The sequence below is a fragment of the Oncorhynchus mykiss genome, chromosome 3, assembly GCF_013265735.2.
Source record: "Oncorhynchus mykiss isolate Arlee chromosome 3, USDA_OmykA_1.1, whole genome shotgun sequence".
Classification (NCBI taxonomy): domain Eukaryota; kingdom Metazoa; phylum Chordata; class Actinopteri; order Salmoniformes; family Salmonidae; genus Oncorhynchus; species Oncorhynchus mykiss.
Genome location: NC_048567.1, coordinates 34,584,877 through 34,609,000, shown reverse-complemented (window position 1 = coordinate 34,609,000; position 24,124 = coordinate 34,584,877). Strand labels below are relative to the sequence as shown.

The 24,124-nt window shown below is 43.2% G+C and overlaps 1 protein-coding gene and 1 long non-coding RNA gene across 2 annotated transcripts in view; both read left to right on the top strand.

Moving 5' to 3' along the window:
• The window catches only part of tgfb2 (transforming growth factor, beta 2), a 36,782-nt gene that overhangs the window by 4,851 nt on the left and 7,807 nt on the right, over window positions 1-24,124 (top strand). The window contains exon 2 of the mRNA XM_021596503.2: window positions 23,149-23,312. Within this exon, the coding sequence (XP_021452178.1) occupies window positions 23,149-23,312 (164 nt within the window). The remainder of the gene's footprint in view (window positions 1-23,148; window positions 23,313-24,124) is intronic.
• On the top strand, window positions 7,336-12,101 carry LOC110519379. The gene is made up of 3 exons (XR_002472830.2): window positions 7,336-7,586; window positions 11,767-11,849; window positions 12,054-12,101. It is a non-coding gene; the product is annotated as an uncharacterized LOC110519379 (long non-coding RNA).

Genomic DNA, 24,124 nt, shown 5'->3' with positions numbered 1-24,124 from the left:
AGGTTAGCTGACTCCTGACTCTAATTATCTTTTGGAGAAGTCATTAGCCTTGGGGTTCACATACTTTTTCCAACCTACACTGTAACTGTTTAAGTTATGTATTGAATATAGACAACAAAAATACAATAATTTGTGTTGGTAATATAAGCACACTATGTTTGTCTATTGTTGTCAATAGACTTACATGAAGATCAGATCAAATTTGATTGCCAATTTATGTAGAAATCCAGGTAATTCCAAAGGGTTCAGATACTTTTTCTTGCCACTGTACAAGCTGATACAACATTGGCCTGTTAGCATGCCCTCATTGCCCTATACAGAAATGCTTGTTTAGCATTTGCCCTGCCTACTCTCTAAGTTATTGTATGTCTCCAGTGTGCTATAGCTCTCCTGTGGACTAGAGCTCTCAACAGTGACCCTAGTGTGTTTGTGTGTGTGTGTGTGTGTCTGTTGGGGATAGTTTTGCCATTCCCTTTTACCGGGGTGTATATATGTTTACACTATATGTGTTGCTTGCTTTTATAAAATGGGATTTAGATGATGTCATGCACACAGCATTGTTCAAAGTCAGGGGTTAAACGAATGACCTTATAATTTATCCGCACATGAATTCTGACTTGTTCTTCATGTGTAAACCTTTATTGACTATGATAAATGGTTGGAGAGGAGAAAGCATTATAGCCTAGACTTAGAAGGATGGCATCGTGAGAGTAGCATCACCTATGCTGTCTTGTCCTTGTGAAAAGACAGGAATGCTGGTTGGTTCATATTTAGCGGTGGTGGAAAAAGTACCAATTGTCATATTTGAATAAAAGTAAAGATACCTTAATAGAAAATGACTCAAGTAAAAGTGAAAATCACCCAGTAAAATATTACTTGAGTAAATGGGGTTGAGAAGACACATTTCAGTTGAATGCATTCAGTTGTACAACTGACTAGGTGTCCCCCTTTCCCTTTCCCTAAAAGTATTTGGTTTAAATATACTTAAGTATCAAAAGTAAATGTAATTGCAAAAATACACTTAAGTGTCAAAATAAAAGTAAAACTATAAATCATTTAAAATCCCTTATTTTAAGTAAACCAGATGGCCCTTTTTGTATTTTTTTTATTTACATTTACGGATAGCCAGGGGCACACTCCAACACTCAGGCATCATTTACAAACAAAGTATTTGTCCTTAGTGAGTCCAGCAGATCAGAGGCAGTAGGGATGATAAATGCTTGCATTGGACCATTTTCCAGTCCCGATAAGCATTCAAAATGTAAACAGGTACTTTTGGGTTTCAGGGAAAATGTATGGAGTAAAAAAGTACATTATTTTCTTTAGGAATGTAGTAAAGTAAAAGTAGTCAAAAATATAAATAGTTAAGTCAAGTACAGATACCCCCAAAAAAACTTTAACGTATTTTTTACTTAAGCACTTTACACTTTACAATGCAAACTGTTGCAGCTGTACTTGAATATAGAACATTCTGCTCATTATATACTGAACAAAAATATAAACGCAACAATTTCAAAGATGTTACTGAGTCACAGATCATATGAGGAAATCAGTTAATTGAAATAAATAAATTAGGCCCTAATCTATGGATTTCACATGACTTGGGCAGGGGCGCAGCCACGGGTAGGCCTGGGAGGGCATAGGCCCACCCACTTGGAAGCCAGGCCCAGCCTTTCAGAATGAGTTTTTCCCCACAAAAGGGCTTTATTACAGACATAAATATTCTTCAGCACCCCTCAGACGATCCCTCAGGTGAAGAAGCCGGATGTAGAGGTCCTGGGCTGGCGTGGTTACAAATGGTCTGCGGTTATGAGGCCGGTTGGACGTACTGCCAACTTCTCTAAAATGACATTGGGGGTGGCTTATGGTAGAGAAATCAACATTAAATTATCTGGAAACAGCTCTGGTGTGCATTCCTGCAGTGATGATGCCAATTGCACACTCCCTCAAAAATGTGACAAAACGGCACATTTTAGAGTGGCCTTTTATTGTCCCCAGCACAAGGTGCACCTGTGTAATGATCATGCCAGTTTAATCAGCTTCTTGATATGCCACACCTGTCAGGTGCAGGGATAATCTTGGCAAAAGAGAAATGCTCACTAACAGGGATGTAAACAAATATCTGCCCAAAATTTGAGAGAAACACACTTTCCGTGCGTATGGAACATTTCTATAATATTTTATTTAATCTCATGAAACATGGGACCAACACTTTACATGTTGCGTTTATATTTTTTTACAATATAGAAGTGCAATCCTCGTTCAGAGCAGCCTACTCCTCCCATCATTTTAGTCATATCACTGGAAGTGTTTTGTATTAAACTATATGTGGCATTTGATTTACATTAACGTTAACTTTGGAAATGTACATTGTAGAAAACACGATTACATTGTATATAGTGTAGTAACTTGTACTACACTATCTAAACCACACTCAATGCAGTAGACATTGATATGTTGTACTCACAGCAAATCACTAGACATATTTGCAATTTAATGAGTCGTTGTTGGGCAAACATTTCAAAGTGTTTTAAGAGAGGTCAGCTGTTAAGGAGCTAACACAGTGAGTGCTGTACCAGCGTAAATAGAGACCACATGTTGATTCTGCCTTTTCTTCAGTCATGTGGATTCAAAGGAGCACTAATTACCTAGCCTTTCAACAACACGTCAGTACATTACACTTTGAACAGGTTCTGAACATCAAACTTTACATGGTTCAAATAAAAGGCATTAGTTGGAATCACTTTAGATTTGGAGTGCACCGGTGTTATTTGCTCAGAAAGCCTCATTGATATACGCTGTAGTTTAGTATAGTTAAGTAACACTTTTTTGGGGTGCAGTAACACAACTCTACTAAGGTAAATTAATTGAAAATTAACCTGATAGAACAATGTCCATGTTGCTAATCTGTGACAAACTATGATGCTGATTAATAAGTCTAGAACCAACAGGACCCTGAACAGCTTCTACACCCAAGCCATAAGACTGCTAAATTAGTAAATTAGTTAACCAATAGCTACCCAGACTATCTGCATTGACCCTTTTTCACTAGCTCTTTTGATTCATCACATACGCTGCTGATACTGTTTTATTATCTATCCTGTTGTCTTTATCCCTACCTACTGTATGTGTACGGTGCATTCGGAAAGTATTCAGACCCCTTCCCCTTTTCCACATTTTGTTACGTTACAGCCTTATTCTAAAATGGATTAAATACATTTTGCTTCTCATCTATCTACAAACAATTTCCCATAATGATGAAGCGAAAAAACATAAACCTTGTTCACATAAGTATTCAGACCCTTTGCTGTGAGACTCAAAATTGAGTTCAAGTGCGTCCTTGAGATGTTTCTACAACTTGATTGGAGTCCACCTTTGCTAAATTCAATTGATTGGACATGATTTGGAAAGACACACACCTGTCTATATAAGGTCCATTAGCTTAAAGTGCATGTCAGAGCAAAAACCAAGCCATGAGGTCGAAGGAATTGTTTGTAGAGCTCCGAGACAGGACCGTGTCGAGGCACAGATCTGGGGAAGGGTACCAAAACATTTCTATAGCATTGAAGGTCCCCAAGAACATAGTGACCTCCATCATTCTTAAATGGAAAAAGTTTGGAACCACCAAGACTCCCCTAAAGCTGGCCACCTGGCCAAACTGAGCAATCGGGCGAGAAGTACCTTGGTCAGGGAGGTGACCAAGAACCCGATTGTCACTCTGACAGAGCTCTAGAGTTGCTCTGCTCTGTGGAGATGAGAGAATCTTCTAGAAGGACAGCCATCTCTGCAGCACTCCACCAATCTGGCCTTTATGGTAGAGTGGCCAAGCGGAAGCCACTCCTCGGGAAAAAGCACATGACAGCCTGCTTGGAGTTTGCCAAAAGGCACCTAAAGGACTTTCAGACAATGAGAAACAAGATTCTCTAGTCTGATGAAACCAAGATTGAACTCTTTGGCCTGAATGCAAAGCATCACATCTGGAGGAAACCTTGCATCATCCCTACAGTGAAGCATGGTGGTGGGAGCATCCATGCTGTGGGGATGTTTTTCAGCGGCAGGGACTGCTAGACTAGTCAGGATCGAGAGTAAGCTGAATGGAGCAAAGTACAGAGAGATCCTTGATGAAAACCTGCTCCAGAGCACTCAGGACCTCAGACTGGTGCGAAGGTTCACCTTCCAACATTACAACGACCCTAAGCACACAACCAAGATAACGCAGGAGTGGCTCCGGGACAAGTCTCTGAATGTCCTTGAGTGGCACAGCCAGAGCCCGGACTTGAACCCGATCGAACATCTCTGGAGAGACTTGAAAATAGTTGTGCAGTAATGCTCCCCAACCAACCTGACAGCTTGAGGGGATCTGCAGAGAGGAATGGGAGGATCTCCCCAAATACAGGTGTGCCAAGCTTGTAGCATCATACTCAAGAAGACTCGAGGCTGTAATCGCTGCCAAAGGTGCTTCAACAAAGTCCTGAGTAAAGGGTTTGAATACTTCTGTAAATGTGATATTTCAGTTTTAACTGTTTTTGCTCTGTCATTATGGGATATTGTGTGTAGATTGATGAGTGGGGAAAAAAACAATTTGATCCATTTTAGAATAAGGCTGTAACATAATCAAATGTGGGAAGGGCCCGTAAGTAAGCATTTCACTTAGTCTATACCTGTTGTTCACGAAGCATGTGACAAATACAATTTGATTTGATTTGATATTTTTCTTTTGTCCAGTTTTTTGTTCTTCATAATATAACTCTCCTAAGGTGAGCTAGCTAGCCTAGCGCTGTGTAGAGACATCTTCTGGTGAGAGTTTGCAGAGGGGCCAGATAATAAGAACGGCCCAGTGTGTGTGTGCCAAGTGTTTGAGTTACATAATGACATCAAATCAGCTTTTTAAACTTTCTGCGGGAAGGATGTGGCACTTTTGTTATGGGAAGCATGTCAGACTTACATAGGTCTTAAAGACAAATGCACATTTATGAATAGCATTGCTTTTATTAAGATGTAATGGTGTGTATTGTGGGCATGTATGTGTGTGTGTCCATGTTTGTTTACATGTGTGCTTATGTGCATTCAAGCATGTACAGTACCAGTCAAAAGTTTGGACACACCTACTCATTCAAGGGTTTTTCTTTATTTTGACTGTTTTCTTCATTGTAGAATAATAGTGAAGACATCAAAACTACGAATGAACACTTGAAATCGTGTAGTAACCAAAAAAAGTGTTAAACACATCAAAATATATTTTATTTTTGAGGTTCTTCAAAGTAGCCTTTGCCTTGATGACAGCTTTGTACACTCTTGGCATTCTCTCAACCAGATTCATGAGATAGTCACATGGAATGCATTTCAATTTACACTTGTGCCTCCTTCTTAGTGTGTTTGACCCAATGAGTTGTGTTGTGACAAGGTAGGGGTGGTATACAGATATATTATGGCAAGAAAAGCTCAAATAAGCAAAGAGAAACAACAGTCAATCATTACTTTATGACATGAAGGTCAGTCAATCCAGAAAATTAGAAGAACTTTTAAAGTTTCTTCAAGAGCAGTCGCAAAAACCATCTAGCTCTATGATGAAACTGGCTCTCATGAGGACCGCCACAGGAAAGAAAGACCCAAAGTTAACTATGCTGCAGAGGATAAGTTCATTAGAGTTAACTGCACCTCAGATTGCAGCCCAAATAAATGCTTTACAGAGTTCAAGTAACAGACACATCTCAACATCAACAGTTCAGAGGAGACTGTGTGAATCAGGCCTTTATAGTTGAATTGCTGCAAAGAAACCACAACTAAAGGACACCAATAAGAAGAAGAAACTTGCTTGGGCCAAGAAACATGAGCAATGGGACAATAGACCGTTGGAAATCTGTCCTTTGGTCTGATGAGTCCAAATGTGACATTTTTGAATCCAACCGCCGTGTCTTTGTGAGACGCAGAGTAGGTGAACAGATGATCTCTGCATGTGTAGTTCCCACCATGAAGCATGGAGGAAGAGGTGTGATGGTGTGGAGGTGTTTTGCTACTGACACTGTCAGTGATTTATTTAGAATTCAAGGCACACTTAACCAGCATGGCTACCCCAGCATTCTGCAGCGATACGCCATACCATCTGGTTTGCGCTTAGTGGGACTATCATTTGTTTTCAACAGGACAATGACCTAACACACCTCCAGGCTGTGTAAGGGCTATGTGACCAAGAAGGAGATAGATGGAGTGCTGCATCAGATGACCTGGCCCCCACAATCACTCAACCGCAACCCATATGAGATGGTTTGTGATGAGTTGCACTGCAGAGTGAAGGAAAATCAGACAACAAGTGCTCAGCATATGTGGGAACTCCTTCAAGACTGTTAGAAAAGCATTCCAGGTGAAGCTGGTTGAGAGAGTGCCAAGAGTGTGTTAAGCTGCCATCAAGGCAAAGGGTGGCTGTTTTGAAGAATCTAAGATATATTTTGGTTTAACACTTTTTTTGGTTACTACATGATTCCATATGTGTTATTTCATAGTTTTGATTTATTCAATATTATTCTACAATGTAGAAAATAGTAAAAATAAAGAACGTGTAGGTGTGTCCAAACTTTTGACTGGTACTGTATGTGCTTGTGTTCTTGTCTGTGTGTGTACAGTATGTCTGTGTGCCTGTCTAGTATGTTAAAGGTCCAATACAGCCGTTTTTTATTTCAATATCAAATCATTTTTGGGTAACAATTAAGTACGTTACTGAGATTGTTTTAAATTAAAATGGTCAAAAAGAAACTAAAATAGCGTGTTAGCAAAGAGTAATTTCTCAAGCAAGATTTTCGCTAGGACTGTCTGGCAGTGGGCTGAGAGGGGAGAGGGAAAACAAGCTGTTATTGGCAGAGAGGTTTGAAACTATCTTTCTTATTGGTCTATTAACTAATTTACCGCCTGGTGATGTCACCAGGCAGGCCAAAATTCCATCCCACCAAAACAGGCAGAAATTTCAGGCGGTCTTTTGAAACAGCTCTTACACTATTTGCACAATTTCACAGTATTATTCCCTCGTAGTGCAGAAATACGAAGTACAGACAAATCTAGATTTTGACTGCACTGGATCTTTTCTATAATATCAGCATCGTTGTTAGTTTGTGTTTGACTCCTGGTGTTTGTGTGTTCGGATGTGTTAGCTCAGTATGCTGAAGGCCTCGTATGTGTTGATCCTGGTGTGGCTCGATGTGTGTGATGGATTGTGTTTAGTGTAAGTGAACACTCTTGCCTATCTCCCCTGCACTGCTGTAAATAAACATGGGCGTGTGTCCGTGTGTGCGTCTGCGCGCGTGTTCCTGCTTTGTGAGGAGAGGGCTGTACAAACAACAGCCAAACAGATGAACAGAAACACACTGTGGAGAGCGGGCCGTTTGAACTATTTTGGGGCAGGTCACTATTGCCACTATTTTTAGCCGCATCTGACTTTCACCAAGCTGTTTCAAGGGAGAGGGACTTTCCTGGGTTTGGTGCCACGGTACCTCAAGCAATTGCACATCGGTCTTGAAGGGATATTGTCCGAAAGCAACTCCTATAGTCAACGTGTTGCCCCTGTATCCCTGCTTTCAGGTGTATGGCTGTGATAGGTAATCCTATGTCTTTCTTTGTACTGGGGGCTTTATTGTTGCTGTGTCATGGAGCTGAGTTCTATCATAATGAAACGGTGTTTGCTATGTAATCATAATGCCATGTAGCCTTGGTGTTGTGTAGTTCTTTGAGGTCTACAGTAGGTCTTTGTCAGTGTTCAGTTTCTCTGCTGTTGTGCACCCTGTTGATGTCTCATTGGTGCTCTTGGAGAGGGAGAAGGAGAGAGAGAGAGAGAGACAGAGCCAGGAGGTATCAGCAGCAGCAGCACTGTGGGGTTGTTGTTGAGAATGGGGCTTGATCCTCCGCTAAACTTACGCAAGACCTGGACGCTGCTGCCATTTGAATTGGAGGACAACCGTGGCCAAGCAGCATTGCGTAACCGAGGGAAAGAGAGAAAAAGAAACGGGGGAAAGAGAGAGAAAGAGTAAGCGAAAGAATAACCACGGTTCCTCCAACGACGTTTGGTGTTGTTTACAACAATGGGACAGGTTCCCGTGTAAGATGCTACTCTAACATGACAGTGATAGAAGGGAGTGAGAGCTGGTGCTGTTGTTAAAACGTGCAGAGAGGCACGTTTTATGGGACTGTTGAATGTGTGATTGCGGTTTGTAATGTTATGCAATCGTCGAGCAGAGGATAGTGAATTGCAGTGTGTGTCACAGTGTTCCGAAGGTTTATGTATTCAACGATTAATGAGGTGAGGTATTCTCCCACTGAGTTTGGACCAGGCCACTGCTACCCAGCATGCATGCACACCCTCTCACTCTCACTCACTCTCTCTTGCTCGCTCTCGCTCTCGCTTTCTCTCTCTCATACACACATTTAAACACAAACATACACACACCGCCATGGGGTCTCTCTCTTTCTCCTTCTCTCTTACACTCTCTCTCCTCATCTTCCTCCCTCGCTGCTCTGTTATGCTGCTTGCTTGTTTTCTGGTTGCCATACAGCAACAGTGGAGAGGGACCATGTGTCTGTCGCTTGGCTGAAGCCCAAAAGCCCCTCTCATCTGAGTCTCTCTCTCTCTCTCTCTCTCTCTCTCTCTCTCTCTCTCTCTCTCTCTCTCTCTCTCTCTCTCTCTCTCTCTCTCTCTCTCTCTCTCTCTCTCACACTCTCACACTGTGTGTTTCTGTGTATGTGTGTATATACGTTTCTGTGTGTGTGTGTGTTGGTCTGTTGCTGGGAAAGAGGCCTGTGGAGACTGACAGGCCTTCGTGGAAGGGGCTTCAAAGCACCGGGTATTTTTAGTTCCCAGGGATTATGTGCAGAGTTGTTTTCAATTTGCTATTGGCAGGTGAGTGGCTGGGCGGAGGCGTCTGCAGGGAACGAGACAGGCGGGAGCTCTCTTCCGTCTCACATTCCCTCTCGCTCTTTCTGTCGTCTTTCCCCCCCCCCCCCCTTTACTCTCACTTCCCCCCCCCCCCCCCCTTTACTCTCACTCTTCCCCCACTCTTTCCTCTGTGATCTCCTGTCTGTCTGTCCCCGTTTCCTTCTCGACTTCTCTCTTTATCGCTGTCTCGTTGTTCTCCTATTCCGCCTGACGAGTTTGACTATCTCAGCCAGTCGCCTTTTCCTCTCCTCTCCTCTCCTTTCCTCGACCTCTTCGTTAACATTTCTTGACTAATGTTTCTCTCCTTTCCTATTGCGCATGCTTTATTACATTTTTTATCCTCAGATGGTCGTCTTGATTCCACACAGGATCTGTCTCTCCCTCTCTCCCGCTCACCTTTGCGTTCCTCCCTTCTATCTTTTCTCTCCTCTCCACGTCTCCTCATCTCAAATCACATTTTATTTGTCACATGCTTCGTAAACAACAGGGGTAGACTAACAGTGAAATGCTTACTTATGGGCCCTTCCCAACAATGCAGAGAAAAATAAAGAAGAAATAATAAGGGATAAATACACAATGTGTAACAACAACTTGGCTATATACACAGGGTACCAGTTCCGAGTTGATCTGCAGGGGTACGAGGTAATTGCAGAAGACACAGTGCATTCTGCAAGTATTTACACCATTTCCCTTTTTCCACATTTTGTTATGTTACAGCCTTATTCTAAAATGGATTAAATAAAACATTTTCCTCATCAATCTATACACCATAGCCCATAATGACAAAGAAAAAAAATGTTTTTAGATCATTTTTTTAACCAAGCCATGAGGTCGAAGGAATTGTCCGTAGAGCTCCGAGACAGGATTGTGTTGAGGCACAGATCTGGGGAAGGGTACCAAAACATTTCTGCAGCATTGAAGGTCCACAAGAACAAAGTGGCCTCCATCATTCTTAAATTGAAGAAGTTTGGAACCACCAAGACTCTTCCTAGAGCTGGCCGCCCAGCCAAACTGAGCAATCGGGGGAGAAGGGCCTTGGTCAGGGAGGTGACCAAGAACCCAATGGTCACTCTGACATAACTCCAGAGTTCCTCTGTGGAGTTGGGAGAAACAGAAGCCACTCCTCAGTAAAAGGCACAGCCCGCTTGGAGTTTGCGAAAAGGCACCTAAAGGCCTCGCAGACCATGAGAAACCAGATTCTCTGGTCTGATAAAACCAAGATTGAATTCTTTGGCCTGAATGCCAAGCGTCATGTCTGAAGGAAACCTGGAACCATCCCTACGGTGAAGCATGGTGGTGGCAGCATCATGCTGTGGGGAGTTTTCAGCAGCAGGGACTGGGAGACTAGTCAGGATCGAGGGAAAGATGGATGGAGCACAGAGAGGTCGTTGATGAAAATCTGCTCCAGATTGGTAGAAAACATTTACAGAAGCCTAAGGCATTGGGTGGTTTAGCTCTACCAAATCTTCAGACATACTATTGGGCTGCAAATTTCAGAGCCCTTTTGTACTGGCTGTAGACTGAGCCTACTGGCCCTAGACCAGATGGAGTCTGAATCGTGTAAACCTGCTGCACTTTCTTCTGTGTTGTGCTCGTCTCTCCCAGTGTCCCCAGGCAAAAGGTGTGTCAACCCAATTGTAAAGCAGTCTCTTAAAATTTGGTATCAGTTCCGTTTAGCCTTTAGCCTCTGAAGCTTTTCTCTATCAGGCCCAATCAATCAGAACATTTTATTTCCTCCATCTTTAAATGATGGGGCTTTTGGCATCCGGCACTCACTAGGCCTCTCCTCGCCCGCCCAATTATTCTTTGATGATACATTTGCCTCTTTTGCTCAGCTACAGGAAAAGTTCAACCTCCCCAATCCCACTTTTTTGGCTATCTCCAGACTAGGAGCTTTATTAGAGCTAACACACCTGAATTTCCCCATAGGCCTGCAAATACAGCTACAGAGAGCATCTTGGAGCTGAACAAGCTTCCTAGGGGCGCAATATCAGATGTATATGCAATGATTAATGACTTACAGAACCCCCGTTTGGTGCCTTTAAAGACTCAATGGGAACATTTTAGGGGAGGAACTTGGGGAAGACACCTGGGAATCTGTGCTGCACAGGGTGCATTCGTCCTTTTTTAGCACTAGACACAGCCCCGTTCAATTCAATGTGGTTCACCATATCCACTGGTCCGGGACCAAACTAGGAAGAATATTCTCTGATTTTGATCCTACCTGTGTCAGATGTAAAACGGAACCAGCCACACTGTATCATACGTTTTGGGGCTGTCACAAACTGTCAGGTTTCTGGGAATTCATATTTAAATGTTTCTCTGATATATATGACACTGTTATAGATCCGTCTCCCCTTACAGCCCTTTTTGGAGTACTGCCCATGGGTACCCCCCTATCAAGAATCCAGTCGGACACTGTTGCTTATACAACTCTTTTAGCTAGACGGCTAATACTACAGAACTGGAAGATGGCAGCTCCCCCATCTTATAAATATTGGGTGAGAGATGTGTTGTGCTCTCTGAAACTAGAAAAAATTCAATTCAATACACGTGGGAACCCCAAACTGTTTTATGAGGCTTGGGCTCCATTCCAGTCTTACTTTAAACAGTCCATCCTCTGATAGCATTCATATTAAAACAAAAATAAGACTGTATTTGAGTCCCCTGTGAGGGGGGAGGGGGGGCATTAAGGTTGATGATGTGCTTATTGATTGTGACCTGCGGATTGTTCATCTTGCCCAGTCAGAGACTAAAATGTGAGCTTGTTTTTCCCTGTTTTTATTTTTATTTTTGTTCACGCTTAGAATTTTTTTTTATGATTATTACTTACTTTGTTTTTGTTCCAGTGGATGGTCGGTCTGTGGCCATGACTGTCTGTGAGTGACTGCATTTCTCCACCCCTATCCCTTGCCTGCTTACAGGAACAATGGTGAGGTGTCTGCTCTGTCCCTGTACTACTGCCCTTTAACCTATGTAGCCTTCTGCCCGGTGTGTTTAACTTGTCTAAAGTACGGTATCTTTAAAGCTATTCTTTTTTATTTGTATTTGTTCTAGTTGAGTATATTATTTATATTGTTTTGTGTTGTCTTGTGTGTAAAACTGAATAAACAGAAATTAAATAAATCTGCTCCAGAGCGCTTAGGACCTCAGACTGGGGTGAAGGTTCACCTTCCAACTGGACAACGACAGGAGTGGCTTCGGGACAAGTCTCTGAATGTCCTTGAGTGGCCCAGTCAGAGCCCAGACTTGAACCCGATCTAACATTTCTGTTCAGCGACGCTCCCCATCCAACCTGACAAAGCTTGAGAGGATCTGCAGAGAGAAATGGGAGAAACTCCATAATTACAGGAGTGCCACGCTTGTAGCGTCATACCCAAGAAGACTCGAGGCTGCAATTACTGTCAAAGATTCTTCAACAAAGTACTTAGTAAAGGTTCTGAATACTTGTGTAAATGTGATATTTCAGTTTTTTCTTTGTAATACATTTGGGGCATTGTGTGTAGATTGATGAGGGGAAAAACATGTTAATCAATTTTAGAATAAGGCTGTGACGTAACAAAATGTGGAAAAAGTCAAGTGGTCTGAATACTTTCTGAATGCACTTTATGTGCATATAGGTAGTGACTAGGCAACAGGATAGATAATAAACAGTAACTGCTGCAGTGTATGTGATGAGTCAAAAGAGTTAGTGCGAAGAGAGTCAAATGCAGATACAGGGCTCTATGCTGACTTTTCTTTTACAAGGAACACGTGTGTGCCTAAGTGGGAAAATGTAAACTGGCACAAAGAAATGTTGGAGCACAATGATAAATATTTAAGGTAATAAAGCTAGATTCCTTCATTTTTCTAGGCTCACTGGTGCTCCTAAAATACAAATTCCAGGTTGCACAGGAAAATGTTTAGGCACATATGTGAGTAAAATGGTCGCACTGTAAAGTCCTGAGATTGTCCGGGTAGCTCTTTAGTTAACTATTAAGTCGTCTTATGGCTTACTCCTGGTAGAAGCTGGTCAGGGTCCTGTTGGTTCCAGACTCGGTGCATCGGTACCACTTGCCGGTCCAGAGTGTGTGAGAGAGAACAGACTGTCCGTGCATAGAGGAAAACTGGGGAATCTGAGAGCATGTCTTATAGAAGTGAGAAATGCTCCAAAGTAGGTCAAATTATTTCCCCTTCGGTCTGTCCTGGGATATCTCAGCCCTGCAAACCAATATGTGGTCTCAATTTCCATTTTCAAATGGTAAAAATGACTCTGAGGTAGCAAACAGTTGCATCCGGTAATTTTACAAAAGTCATAAATCAGACTTGTGGGGAATTTGAACAAACAGTTTGATATTTTCCTGGTAATTCATGGCTTGTAGGACCATTCCAACAATGAAGAAAATGAATGTCTCCTCGTAAAATATATACCACTTAATGTCATATTTTATTAAAGCCACATGTTATGCCATAAAGGTCTCCAGGCAACTCAAATGTTTTAATATTACACAAAACACCCTGTAATATCCCCCAGTGTGTGTGTGTGACTGTGTTTGCATGCGCCATGCCAATTTATCTGCTAAAACACTTGCAGGTGTTGTTATGAAATCCTAATAGCCTGTGCTAATATCACAGGATTTTATTGAAACCGCAGTTTTTAGCCTGGTACCAGATCTGCTTGTGCTGTATAGCTAACTTCTGGTTGTTGTCAGGCTAAATGTTTGGCATGACAATGATCATAGGAATTGGCAAGACAGCACACACAGATCTGGGACCAGGCAAGTTTTCTCCGGAGCAGAACCTTGTGAGTTAGGTATTTTAATTTTTGTAGGCACTCTTCAGCTGTTTTTCACTGATTTGCACTGTTTATTATCAGGGAGTAAGCGCAGGAAAAATCTACTTGTCTTCAGTTAAGGAGACAAAAGTGCTTGTTGAATGAGATTTTAATATAGTGTGTAGATCCTAAGTAAAAAACTATGCAGACATATTTATTGGCTAACCATTAGCAAAAGGAGTCTAGTACTGCTGGAGCAGTGGGCTCAGCCGAAACCAGCACAGACCAACTCCAAATGAAACAGTTTGGCCTTAAATTGTTTTTTTCTTTCTCGAAGGTCAAATGTTTGCCCACTGCAGGTGTTTCACTGAGCTGTGCCAAGCACCGTGAAGTCCCTTTCATGTAAAACAAAATCTCCTTAATGTCGCTCTGTAAAGTAGAAGCCAGACACAGCTTGAAACATCGCTCTTTGTCAAACAGTCTGCAATTAAGGCCAGTTTTAGTGTCATTTCAGTATAAACTGAGAGAGTTTGGGCAGCTGGAGGCTAGTCTAACGTCTCTCTCTCTCTCTCTCTCTCACACATACACACACACACACACACACACACACACACACACACACACACACACACACACACACACACACACACACACACACACACACACACACACACACACACACACACACACACACACACGGTGTACTGTATAAAACCTGCATGTCTGGAGTGCATTAAAGGACAAAGATGATGCTGGCTGCAGTTCTGGAACCGCTCCGGGGACAGGAAGCAAGTGGGTGGAGCCAGGGCGCAGGAAGTGTGTGTAGGGTCAGTAGAGGTCAGTGACAGTGTGAGGAGTGAAGGACGCTGGGAGGGGTTGCATTGGTTGGCACAGGTCCCTGTGACTCTGCTGTTTTGATAACTGCACGGCAGACATTGAGCAGTTCACAGGCCTCCCGGCTCTGGAGCCGTGGGAAAGATGCATATTTAATGTAATTCCCCCAAGATTAACGCTCCTGGAGGCTCTTCAAAGGAGGAAGGGGGGCACCATCATACTCAGTGAATTTCATAGAAATTTAAATAGTGTGGCTGAATAACAAGTTATCCTTATTAGATAAAACTATACTAAATATAATCACGTCACCAAATAACTGATAAAACTCACTGTTTTGCAATGAATGTCTACAGAAGCCTCAACAGCACCTTCTAGGGTAGCACCATGGTGTAGCTGGAAGCAACGTCAGCACAAGAACTGTTCGTTGGGAGCGTCATGTAATGGGTTTCCATGGCTGAGCAGCCACACACAAGCCTAAGATCACCATGCGCAATGCCATGCTTCAGCTGGAGTGGTGTAAAGCTCCCTGCCATTGGACTCTGGAGCAGTGGAAACGCGAGTGATGAATCATGCTTCACCATCTGGCAGTCCGACGGACAAATATAGGTTTGGCGGATGCCAGGAGAACGCTACCTGCCCGAATGCATAGTGCCAACTGTAAAGTTTGGCGGAGGAAGAATAATAGTCTGGGGCTGTTTTTCATGGTTCGGCTAGGCCCCTTAGTTCCAGTGAAGGGAAATCTTAATGCTACAGCATACAATGATGTTCTAGTTGATTCTGTGCTTCCAACTTTGTGGCAGCAGTTTGGGGAAGGCCTTTTCCTGTTTCAGCATGACAATGCCCCTGTGCACAAAGCGAGGTCCACACAGAAATGGTTAGTCAAGATTGTTGTGGAAGAACTTGTTGTGGAAGACTGGCCTGCACAAAGCCCTGACATCAACCCCATTGAACACCTTTGGGATGAATTGGAACGCCTACTGCGTGCTAGGCCTAATCGCCCAACATCAGTACCCGACGTCACTAATGCTCTTGTGGCTGAATGGAATCAAGTCCCCACAGCAATGCTCCAACATCTAGTGGAAAGCCTTCCCAGAAGAGGCTGTTATAGCAGCAAAGGGGGGACCAACTCCATATTAATGTCCATAATTTTGGAATTAGATGTTTGGTGAGCAAGTGTATACAGTGCCTTCGGAAAGTATTCAGACCCCTTGACTTTTATTTGGTTTTTAATGGGTTTTAGTCTTTTTTTTATCAAGTTACAGCCTTATTCGAAAATGTATTGAATTGTTTTTTTCCCTCATCAATCTGCACACAATATCACATAATGGCAAAGCAAAAACAGGTTTTTAGATAAAAAAAAAATGGAAATATCACATTTACATAAGTATTCAGACCCTTTGCTCAGTGCACAGCTATTTTCAGGTCTCTCCAGAGATGTTCTATCGGATTCAAGTCCAGGCTGGGCCACTCAAGGACATTCAGAGACTTGTCCCGAAGCCACTCCTGCTTTGTTTTGTCTGTGTGCTTAGGGTCGTTGTCCTGTTGGAAGGTGAACCTTTGCCCCAGTCTGAGGTCCTGAGCGCTCTGGAGCAAACTTTCATAAAGGATCTCTCTACTTTGCTCCGTTCATATTTGCCCCGATCGGACTAGTCTCACAGTCGTTGACGCTGAAAAACACCATCACAACATGATGGTGCCACCACCATGCTTCACTGTAGGGATGGTGCCAAATTTCCTCCAGACGTGACGCTTGGAATTCAGGACCAAATTCAGAATCTTGGTTTCATCAGACCAGAGAATCTTGTTTCTCATGGTCTGAGAGTCTTTAGGTGCCTTTTTGGCAAACTCCAAGCGGGCTGTCATGTGCCTTTTACTGAGAAGTGGCTTCCGTCTGGCCACTCTAACATAAAGGCCTGATTGGTGGAGTGCTGCAGGGATGGTTGTCCTTCTGGAAGGTTCTCCCATCTCCACAGAGGAACTCTAGAGCTCTGTCACCATCAGGTTCTTGGTCATCTACCTGACCAAGACCCTTCTCCCCCGATTGCTCAGTTTGGCCAGGCGGCCAGCTCTAGGAACAGTCTCAGTGGTTCCAAACTTCTTACATTTGAGAATGATTGAGGCCACTGTGTTCTTGGGGACCTTTAATGCTGCAGACATTTGTTTGTACCCTTCCCCAGATTTGTGCCTCGACACAATCCAGTCTTGGAGCTCTACAATTCCTTCGACCCCATGGCTTGGTTTTTGCTCTGACATGCACTGTCAACTGTGGGACCTTAAGGGGCAAAATTATTCAGCCCCTTAAGTTAATACTTTGTAGCGCCACCTTTTGCTGCGATTACAGCTGTAAGTCGCTTGGGGTATGTCTCTATCAGTTTTGCACATCGAGAGACTGACATTTTTCCCATTCCTCCTTGCAAAACAGCTCGAGCTCAGTGAGGTTGGATGGAGAGCATTTGTGAACAGCAGTTTTCAGTTCTTTCCACAGATTCTCGATTGGATTCAGGTCTGGACTTTGACTTGGCCATTCTAACACCTGGATATGTTTATTTTTGAACCATTCCATTGTAGATTTTGCTTTATGTTTTGGATCATTGTCTTGTTGGAAGACAAATCTCCGTCCCAGTCTCAGGTCTTTTGCAGACTCCATCAGATTTTCTTCCAGAATGGTCCTGTATTTGGCTCCATCCATCTTCCCATCAATTTTAACCATCTTCCCTGTCCCTGCTGAAGAAAAGCAGGCCCAAACCATGATGCTGCCACCACCATGTTTGACAGTGGGGATGGTGTGTTCAGCTGTGTTGCTTTTACGCCAAACATAACGTTTTACATTGTTGCCAAAAAGTTCAATTTTGGATTCATCTGACCAGAGCACCTTCTTCCACATGTTTGGTGTGTCTCCCAGGTGGCTTGTGGCAAACTGTAAACAACACTTTTTATGGATATCTTTAAGAAATGGCTTTCTTCTTGCCACTCTTCCATAAAGGCCAGATTTGTGCAATATACGACTGATTGTTGTCCTACGGACAGAGTCTCCCACCTCAGCTGTAGATCTCTGCAGTTCATCCAGAGTGATCATGGGCCTCTTGGCTGCATCTCTGATCAGTCTTCTCCTTGTATGAGCTGAAAGTTTAGAGGGACGGCCAGGTCTTGGTAGATTTGCAGTGGTCTGATACTCCTTCCATTTCAATATTATCGCTTGCACAGTGCTCTTTGGGATGTTTAAAGCTTGGGAAATCTTTTTGTATCCAAATCCGGCTTTAAACATCTTCACAACTGTATCTCGGACCTGTCTGGTGTGTTCCTTGTTCTTCATGATGCTCTCTGCGCTTTTAACGGACCTCTGAGACTATCACAGTGCAGGTGCATTTATACGGAGACTTGATTACACACAGGTGGATTGTATTTATCATCATTAGTCATTTAGGTCAACATTGGATCATTCAGAGATCCTCACTGAACTTCTGGAGAGAGTTTGCTGCACTGAAAGTAAAGGGGCTGAATAATTTTGCACGCCCAATTTTTCAGTTTTTGATTTGTTAAAAAAGTTTGAAATATCCAATAAATGTCGTTCCACTTCATGATTGTGTCCCACTTGTTGTTGATTCTTCACAAAAAAATACAGTTTTATATCTTTATGTTTGAAGCCTGAAATGTGGCAAAAGGTTGCAAAGTTCAAGGGGGCCGAATACTTTCGCAAGGCACTGTATATAGGTTGGAATCAATACATGTTTTAATAGGGCACATTCAATTGTCTAAGTCTTGGATGTGGCCTAATATACAAGAACCCACCCCACAACCCTGGTGTCACAGGCACCCTCTTCCAGCTAACTCAGCCATTGTAACCACACCAGCCCACTGGTGTTGCTTTAACCTGCAATGGCACTACTCTGTGTCGGCAGCACAAGGTGGAGAGAGAGTCCAGCCATGCCCAGCACACTGCCCTCTCTTTCCTCTCAGGAAGGAAGCTAATGTTTGAAGTATCCTAGGACAAGTGTCTTCCTCCCCGCGCAGGAAGAAATTCCTGCTGTATTATTATGAAACAGTATGATCCCTGAAAGATGGGCCTAGTTTTTTTTCCTCCCTCAGTTACTTGTGTGACTTGCCACTTGCCATTTGCCAGGGCAGCAGGGTAGCCTAGTGGTTAGAGCGTTGGACTAGTAACCGGAAGGTTGCAAGTTCAAATCCCCGAGCTGATAAGGTCGTTCTGAACGAGGCAGTTGACCCACTGTTCCTAGGCCGTCATTGAAAATAAGAATTTGTTCTTAACTTACTTGCCTAGTTAAATAAAGGTAAAATAACTGACTTGCCCGGTTGAAAAATGTGATAATAAATAAATATGTAAAGAGTATGTGCTTGTTGTTTATTTTTGAAAAGTCTGTGACTTTGGCTTCTGGCTTCTGAATATACATATAGTCTTTTTCTCCCAGCAGCACATGCTTGACTATTTTGCCATCGGCCCGTGATGTCATGGAAGTGATGAGTAATGAATGAAGGGAATGATTAGAGGGATCAGGGGGCTGTCTATACGCTGTGTGTGACAGCTCTCATGTGACATCAGGCTGCTCTGGGAGGAAAGAGGGAACGGAGGCCTTGGTCTGGTTAATGAAAGTATAGTGCCATCCCTCTAACCAACCTACTCACCCCCTCCCAATGAGCCTACGCTTGGTGTGTTCCGTTCCCGTGTGTGACATCACCACTGCCTCCTCGCTTCTCAATTCCCTAAATGAGCCCGGGTGCAGTGCACACAGACAGACCACAGCGGCGCCAGTTGTGGTGGATCATTTTGGTGTCACGTTTGTATAAATCAGTGTTACCGTGGTCTGACTGACTCTCTCTCTCGCTCTCTCTGCCACTGAACCTCATGTCAACCAGTGGTTGGCTTATTGAGTCACCCAGAATTCCCCAGTTGACTTGAGGGAGGATGTATTACTGTATTGTGTGTGTGTGCGTGCGTGCGTGCGTGCGTGCGTGCGTGCGTGCGTGCGCGTGCGTGTGTGCGCGCGTTCGCGTGTGTGTGCGTCTGCTTGACTGTTTATGTTTTGTTGAGTAGAATGACCTATTGTGCAGTAGTTGTGTGTGAGAGAGCATTCCAAATGTATATAACGGATATACAGTAGCTTTGTGTGTGTGCGTGCTTGCGTGTGGTGTTTAGTTTATTACGATCCCCATTAGTTACTGTACATGCAGCAGGTACTATTCCTGGGGTCCATATAAAACTTACAAATACGTAACGAAGTACAGAACAGTTATAGACAAGAACAACATGAGATATCACATGAAATTATATATAAAAAATATTAACGAAATGTTATATAGGAAAGACACATGGAGACAACAAAAAATACTATTTACACACTATTCATATATACATATTCATATTCTTATATACAGTACAGTTAAATTACATCTTTAGAAAGAGGAGGTGCTGTGATACACTATGTATTTTTAATCAGTTTTTTTTAAAGCTTAATTGGCGTTTTGCTTGAGTAACATCTGGTGGCAGAGCATTTCACGATGACATGGCTCCATACATAACTGAGCAATGCATTAAATCTGTTTTTGGTTTGTGTACCGTGAAGAAACCCGTTGTGGCGTGTCTGGTGAGGTATGTACTCTACCAGTCAAAAGTTTTAGACCACCTACTCATCATTCAAGGGTTTTTCTTTATTTTCCCTGAAGACATCAAAACTATGAAATAACACATATGGAATCATGTAGTAACCAAAAAAGTGTTAAACAAATCAAAATACATTTTATATTTTAAATTCTTCAAATAGCCACCCTTTGCCTTGATGACAACTTTGCACACACTTGGCATTCTCTCAACCAGCTGCTTATTCACCTGGAATAAGCATTCCAGGTGAATACTTATTCAACAGTCTTGAAGGAGTTCCCACATATGCTGAGCACTTTTCCCTCACTCTGTGGTCCGACTCATCCCAAGCCATCTCAATTTGGTTGAAGTCGGGTGATTGTGGGGGCCAGGTCATCTGATGCAGCACTCCATCACTCTCCTTCTTGGTCAAATAGCCCTTACACAGCCTGGAGGTGTTTTGGGTCATTGTCCTATTGAAAAACAAATGATACTCCCACTAAGCCCAAACCAGATGGTATGGCGTATCGCTGCAGAATGCTGTGCCATGCTGGTTAAGTGTGCCTTGAATTCTAAATCAATCACAGACAAGTGTCACCAGCAAAGCACCCCCACATCATAACACCTCCTCCTCCATGCTTTACGGTGGGAAATACACATCATCCATTCACCCACATCGCGTCTCACAAAGACACGGCGGTTGGAACCAAAAATCACAAATTTGGACTCCAGACCAAAGAACAAATTTCCACCAGTCTAATGTCCATTTCTGGTGTTTCTTGGACCAAGAAAGTTTCTTATTCTTATTGGTGTCTTTTAGTAGTGGTTTCTTTGCAACAATTCGACCATGAAGGTCTGATTCACACAGGCTCCTCTGAACAATTGATGTTGAGATGTGTCTGTTACTTGAACTCTGTGAAGCCTTTAGTTGGGCTGCAATTTCTGAGGTTTTTAACTCTAATGAACTTATCCTCTGCAGCAGAGGTAACTCTGGGTCTTCCATTCCTGTGGTGGTACATAAGAACCAGTTTCATCATAGCGCTTGATGGTTTTTGCAACTGCACTTGAAGAAACTTTCAAAGTTCTTGAAATGTTCCTTATTGACTGACCTTCATGTCATAAAGTAATGATGGACTGTCGTTTCTCTTTGCTTATTTGAGCTGTTCTTGCCATAATATGGACTTGGTCTTTTACCAAATAGGGCTATCTTCTGTATACCCCCTGCCTTGTCACAACACAACTGATTGGCTCAAACATATTAAGATAGAATTTAATTTGTGGAATTTCTTTCCAAGAAGGCACACCTGTTAATTGAAATGCATTCCAGGTAGGTGACTACCTCATGAAGCTGGTTGAGATAATGTCAAGAGTGTGCAAAGCTGTCATCAAGGAAAAGGGGTGGCTATTTGAAGAATCTCAAATATAAAGTATATTTTGATTTGTTTAACACTTTTTTAGTTACTACATGATTCCATATGTGTTATTTCATAGTTTTGAAGTCTTCATTATTATTCTACAATGTAGAAAATAGTCAAAATAAGGGAAAACCCTTGAACGAATAGGTGGTCTAAAACTTTTGACTTGTAGTATATGTCTGTTTGAAGTGTATGCAAATAGATTGTATGTGTGCGAATGGATATCCAGACCTGTACATTAGGTGAGTGTATGTTCATTGTGGTTAGTCCAGCTGCCCTATTTCCTGTGCCCTCAGTCAATGCGGCCAGTGTTGTGTTAAGCACAGCGGCATCATTCACGAGGCAGCGCCGCTGTGTAGAAGTTACACACTGCCTTAAGCTGGCCCATTGGGACTTGGAAGTGTGACTTTCTCTGTTGACAGATGGGAAGGAAGCGAGCAAGAGCGTAGTTAGTCTTGGCTCATCTGACTCTCTGGTCACACAGAGAAGGGTTAGTGTTGGCGCGCCCAGACCATTGGTCACTGGCGCAACACAGAGAGAGAGAAAATGAGAGAGAGAAAAAAGATTGATAGACTGATAAAAAAAAGACAGGATCTGCTCTGAAACATGACCCTGGGACGGGTATTTGGTAGGTGCCTGTGAGAGACCTGAATGGGTCTCTCACTAAGAAGGTCAAAGGTCACATTAGACACAGTCACCTCACACATGCTCCCTCTGACACAAGAGCATTGTCACAGCTTTGTGTTTAACACGCACACAAACCGCACACATATAATTAAACTAATTTATCTCAGTGTTGAGTAAAGTAAATGGTATTTTGGCTGTCGTTATCCTTTAAGGTCTGGCTCCAAGTACACAACTGCTTAGCAGTTTCTCTCCCCCTTCCCTCCATCCTGTCCTGATGGTCGTTGCGGTTGTATACTCTCTTTAAACAAACCATGGTGGCTGGCTAATCCTGGGCTTCTGCCTAACGTTGCAGCCATCAATTTAAGGCTCCGGGCCTCCTAATACACCGTGGTGTAGGGAACTGTCAAGCACACACCACCGCACACATGGTTTCCAGCATTACGTGTGTTGCATTACTTTCTGCGCCCAAGCACACGACTGTCAGGCGCACCACTACACACAAGGTTGTCAGTGCTAAGCGTGTCACCCGGTTCTACAGTGTAAGCTTCTGTCAAACACACGCTTCCACCACACATGGTTTTGAGTTGTGGGAGCGTTACAGTACTACTGTGCAGGTCCCGTATCAGATACTTACGCACATGTTCGGGAGTATTCAGTGAGCGTTACCATGGTACCGGGTTCCTATAGGAACCATGTGAACTGCAGCATTACCCCCAAGTGACCCACGCGGGAGACAGGGAGATGTGTGTGTTAACATTGCAAGTGAGCGAATGGCATCAAATTCTAATCTGGTGTGTGAGCCATTTTGATAACTGCTGTGAAACTGAGAATTTGACCATTCTTTGTCTTTTTATAACCTCTCAACTGAACACAGTGAGTGGGGAAGAGTAAAAGTAGGGAAGAATTTCCACCCTGTCAGCCATTACATTTGGATTGGTCTGTCTTTACACACACATAAACAAAATCGTCAGTCGTGTTGCTAAACTCCGTCCTCCTTCCTGTGTTTCAGATGTTATCTCTCCCACGCACTACAACCCGTACTACAGACGGCTCACCTTCGACGTGACCTCCATGGAGAAGAATGCCTCTAACCTGGTCAAGGCTGAGCTACGAGTCTTCCGCCTCCAGAACCCCAAGGCCCGCGTGTCTGAACAGAGGATTGAACTGTACCAGGTAAACCTCCCTTCTGTCATCATCTCTAACCAGGTTTCCATCCAACCTTTTTTTATTTTCTTAGTAAAAACATTTTTAACCCCCTTTTTCTCCCCAATTTTGATCTTGTCTCGTCGCTGCAACTCCCCAACGGGCTCGGAAGTACAAAGGTCCAGTCATGCGTCCTCCGAAACATGACCCGCCAAACCGCGCTTCTTAACACCCGTCCGCTTAACCTGTAAACCAGTTGCACCAATGTGTCGGGGGAAACACTGTTCAAATGACATCCGAAGTCAGCCTGCAGGCGCCCAGGCCGGCAAAAAAGCAGTCGCTAGAGCGCGATGAGCCAAGTAAAGCCCCCCCCCCGGCCAAACACTCCCCTAACCCGGATACTATGTGCCGCCCTATTGGACTCCCGATCAAGGCAGGTTGTGATACAGCCTGGGATCAAACCTAGGTCTATAGTGACGCCACTCGGGAGGCCAATCCAACCTTTTGATGTGAGTGAAGTACATGTTGGATAAAACATTTTACGACCAGCCTGAAAATTTGTCGGTAAACTTTCCAGATGTAGACTAAACAAAGTATGCTAGACAAGTTGGCATCTTTTTGTGTCAGTATAATTAATTATGCGAGAAATGTCAGTGGAAATGCTTTTATTCACAAATATTGATATAATAACCATCATATCGAAGTAAACTTGGAGTCACGCGATGACATGTTCTCTGGTACTCCCACTACGACTTGTCTAGAAAAGCATGCACATTTCCCGCGCCTGCCGGACGGACGGGGATTCGGTGCTGGGCTCTTCCCTTGCTGCTACTGAGGGAATC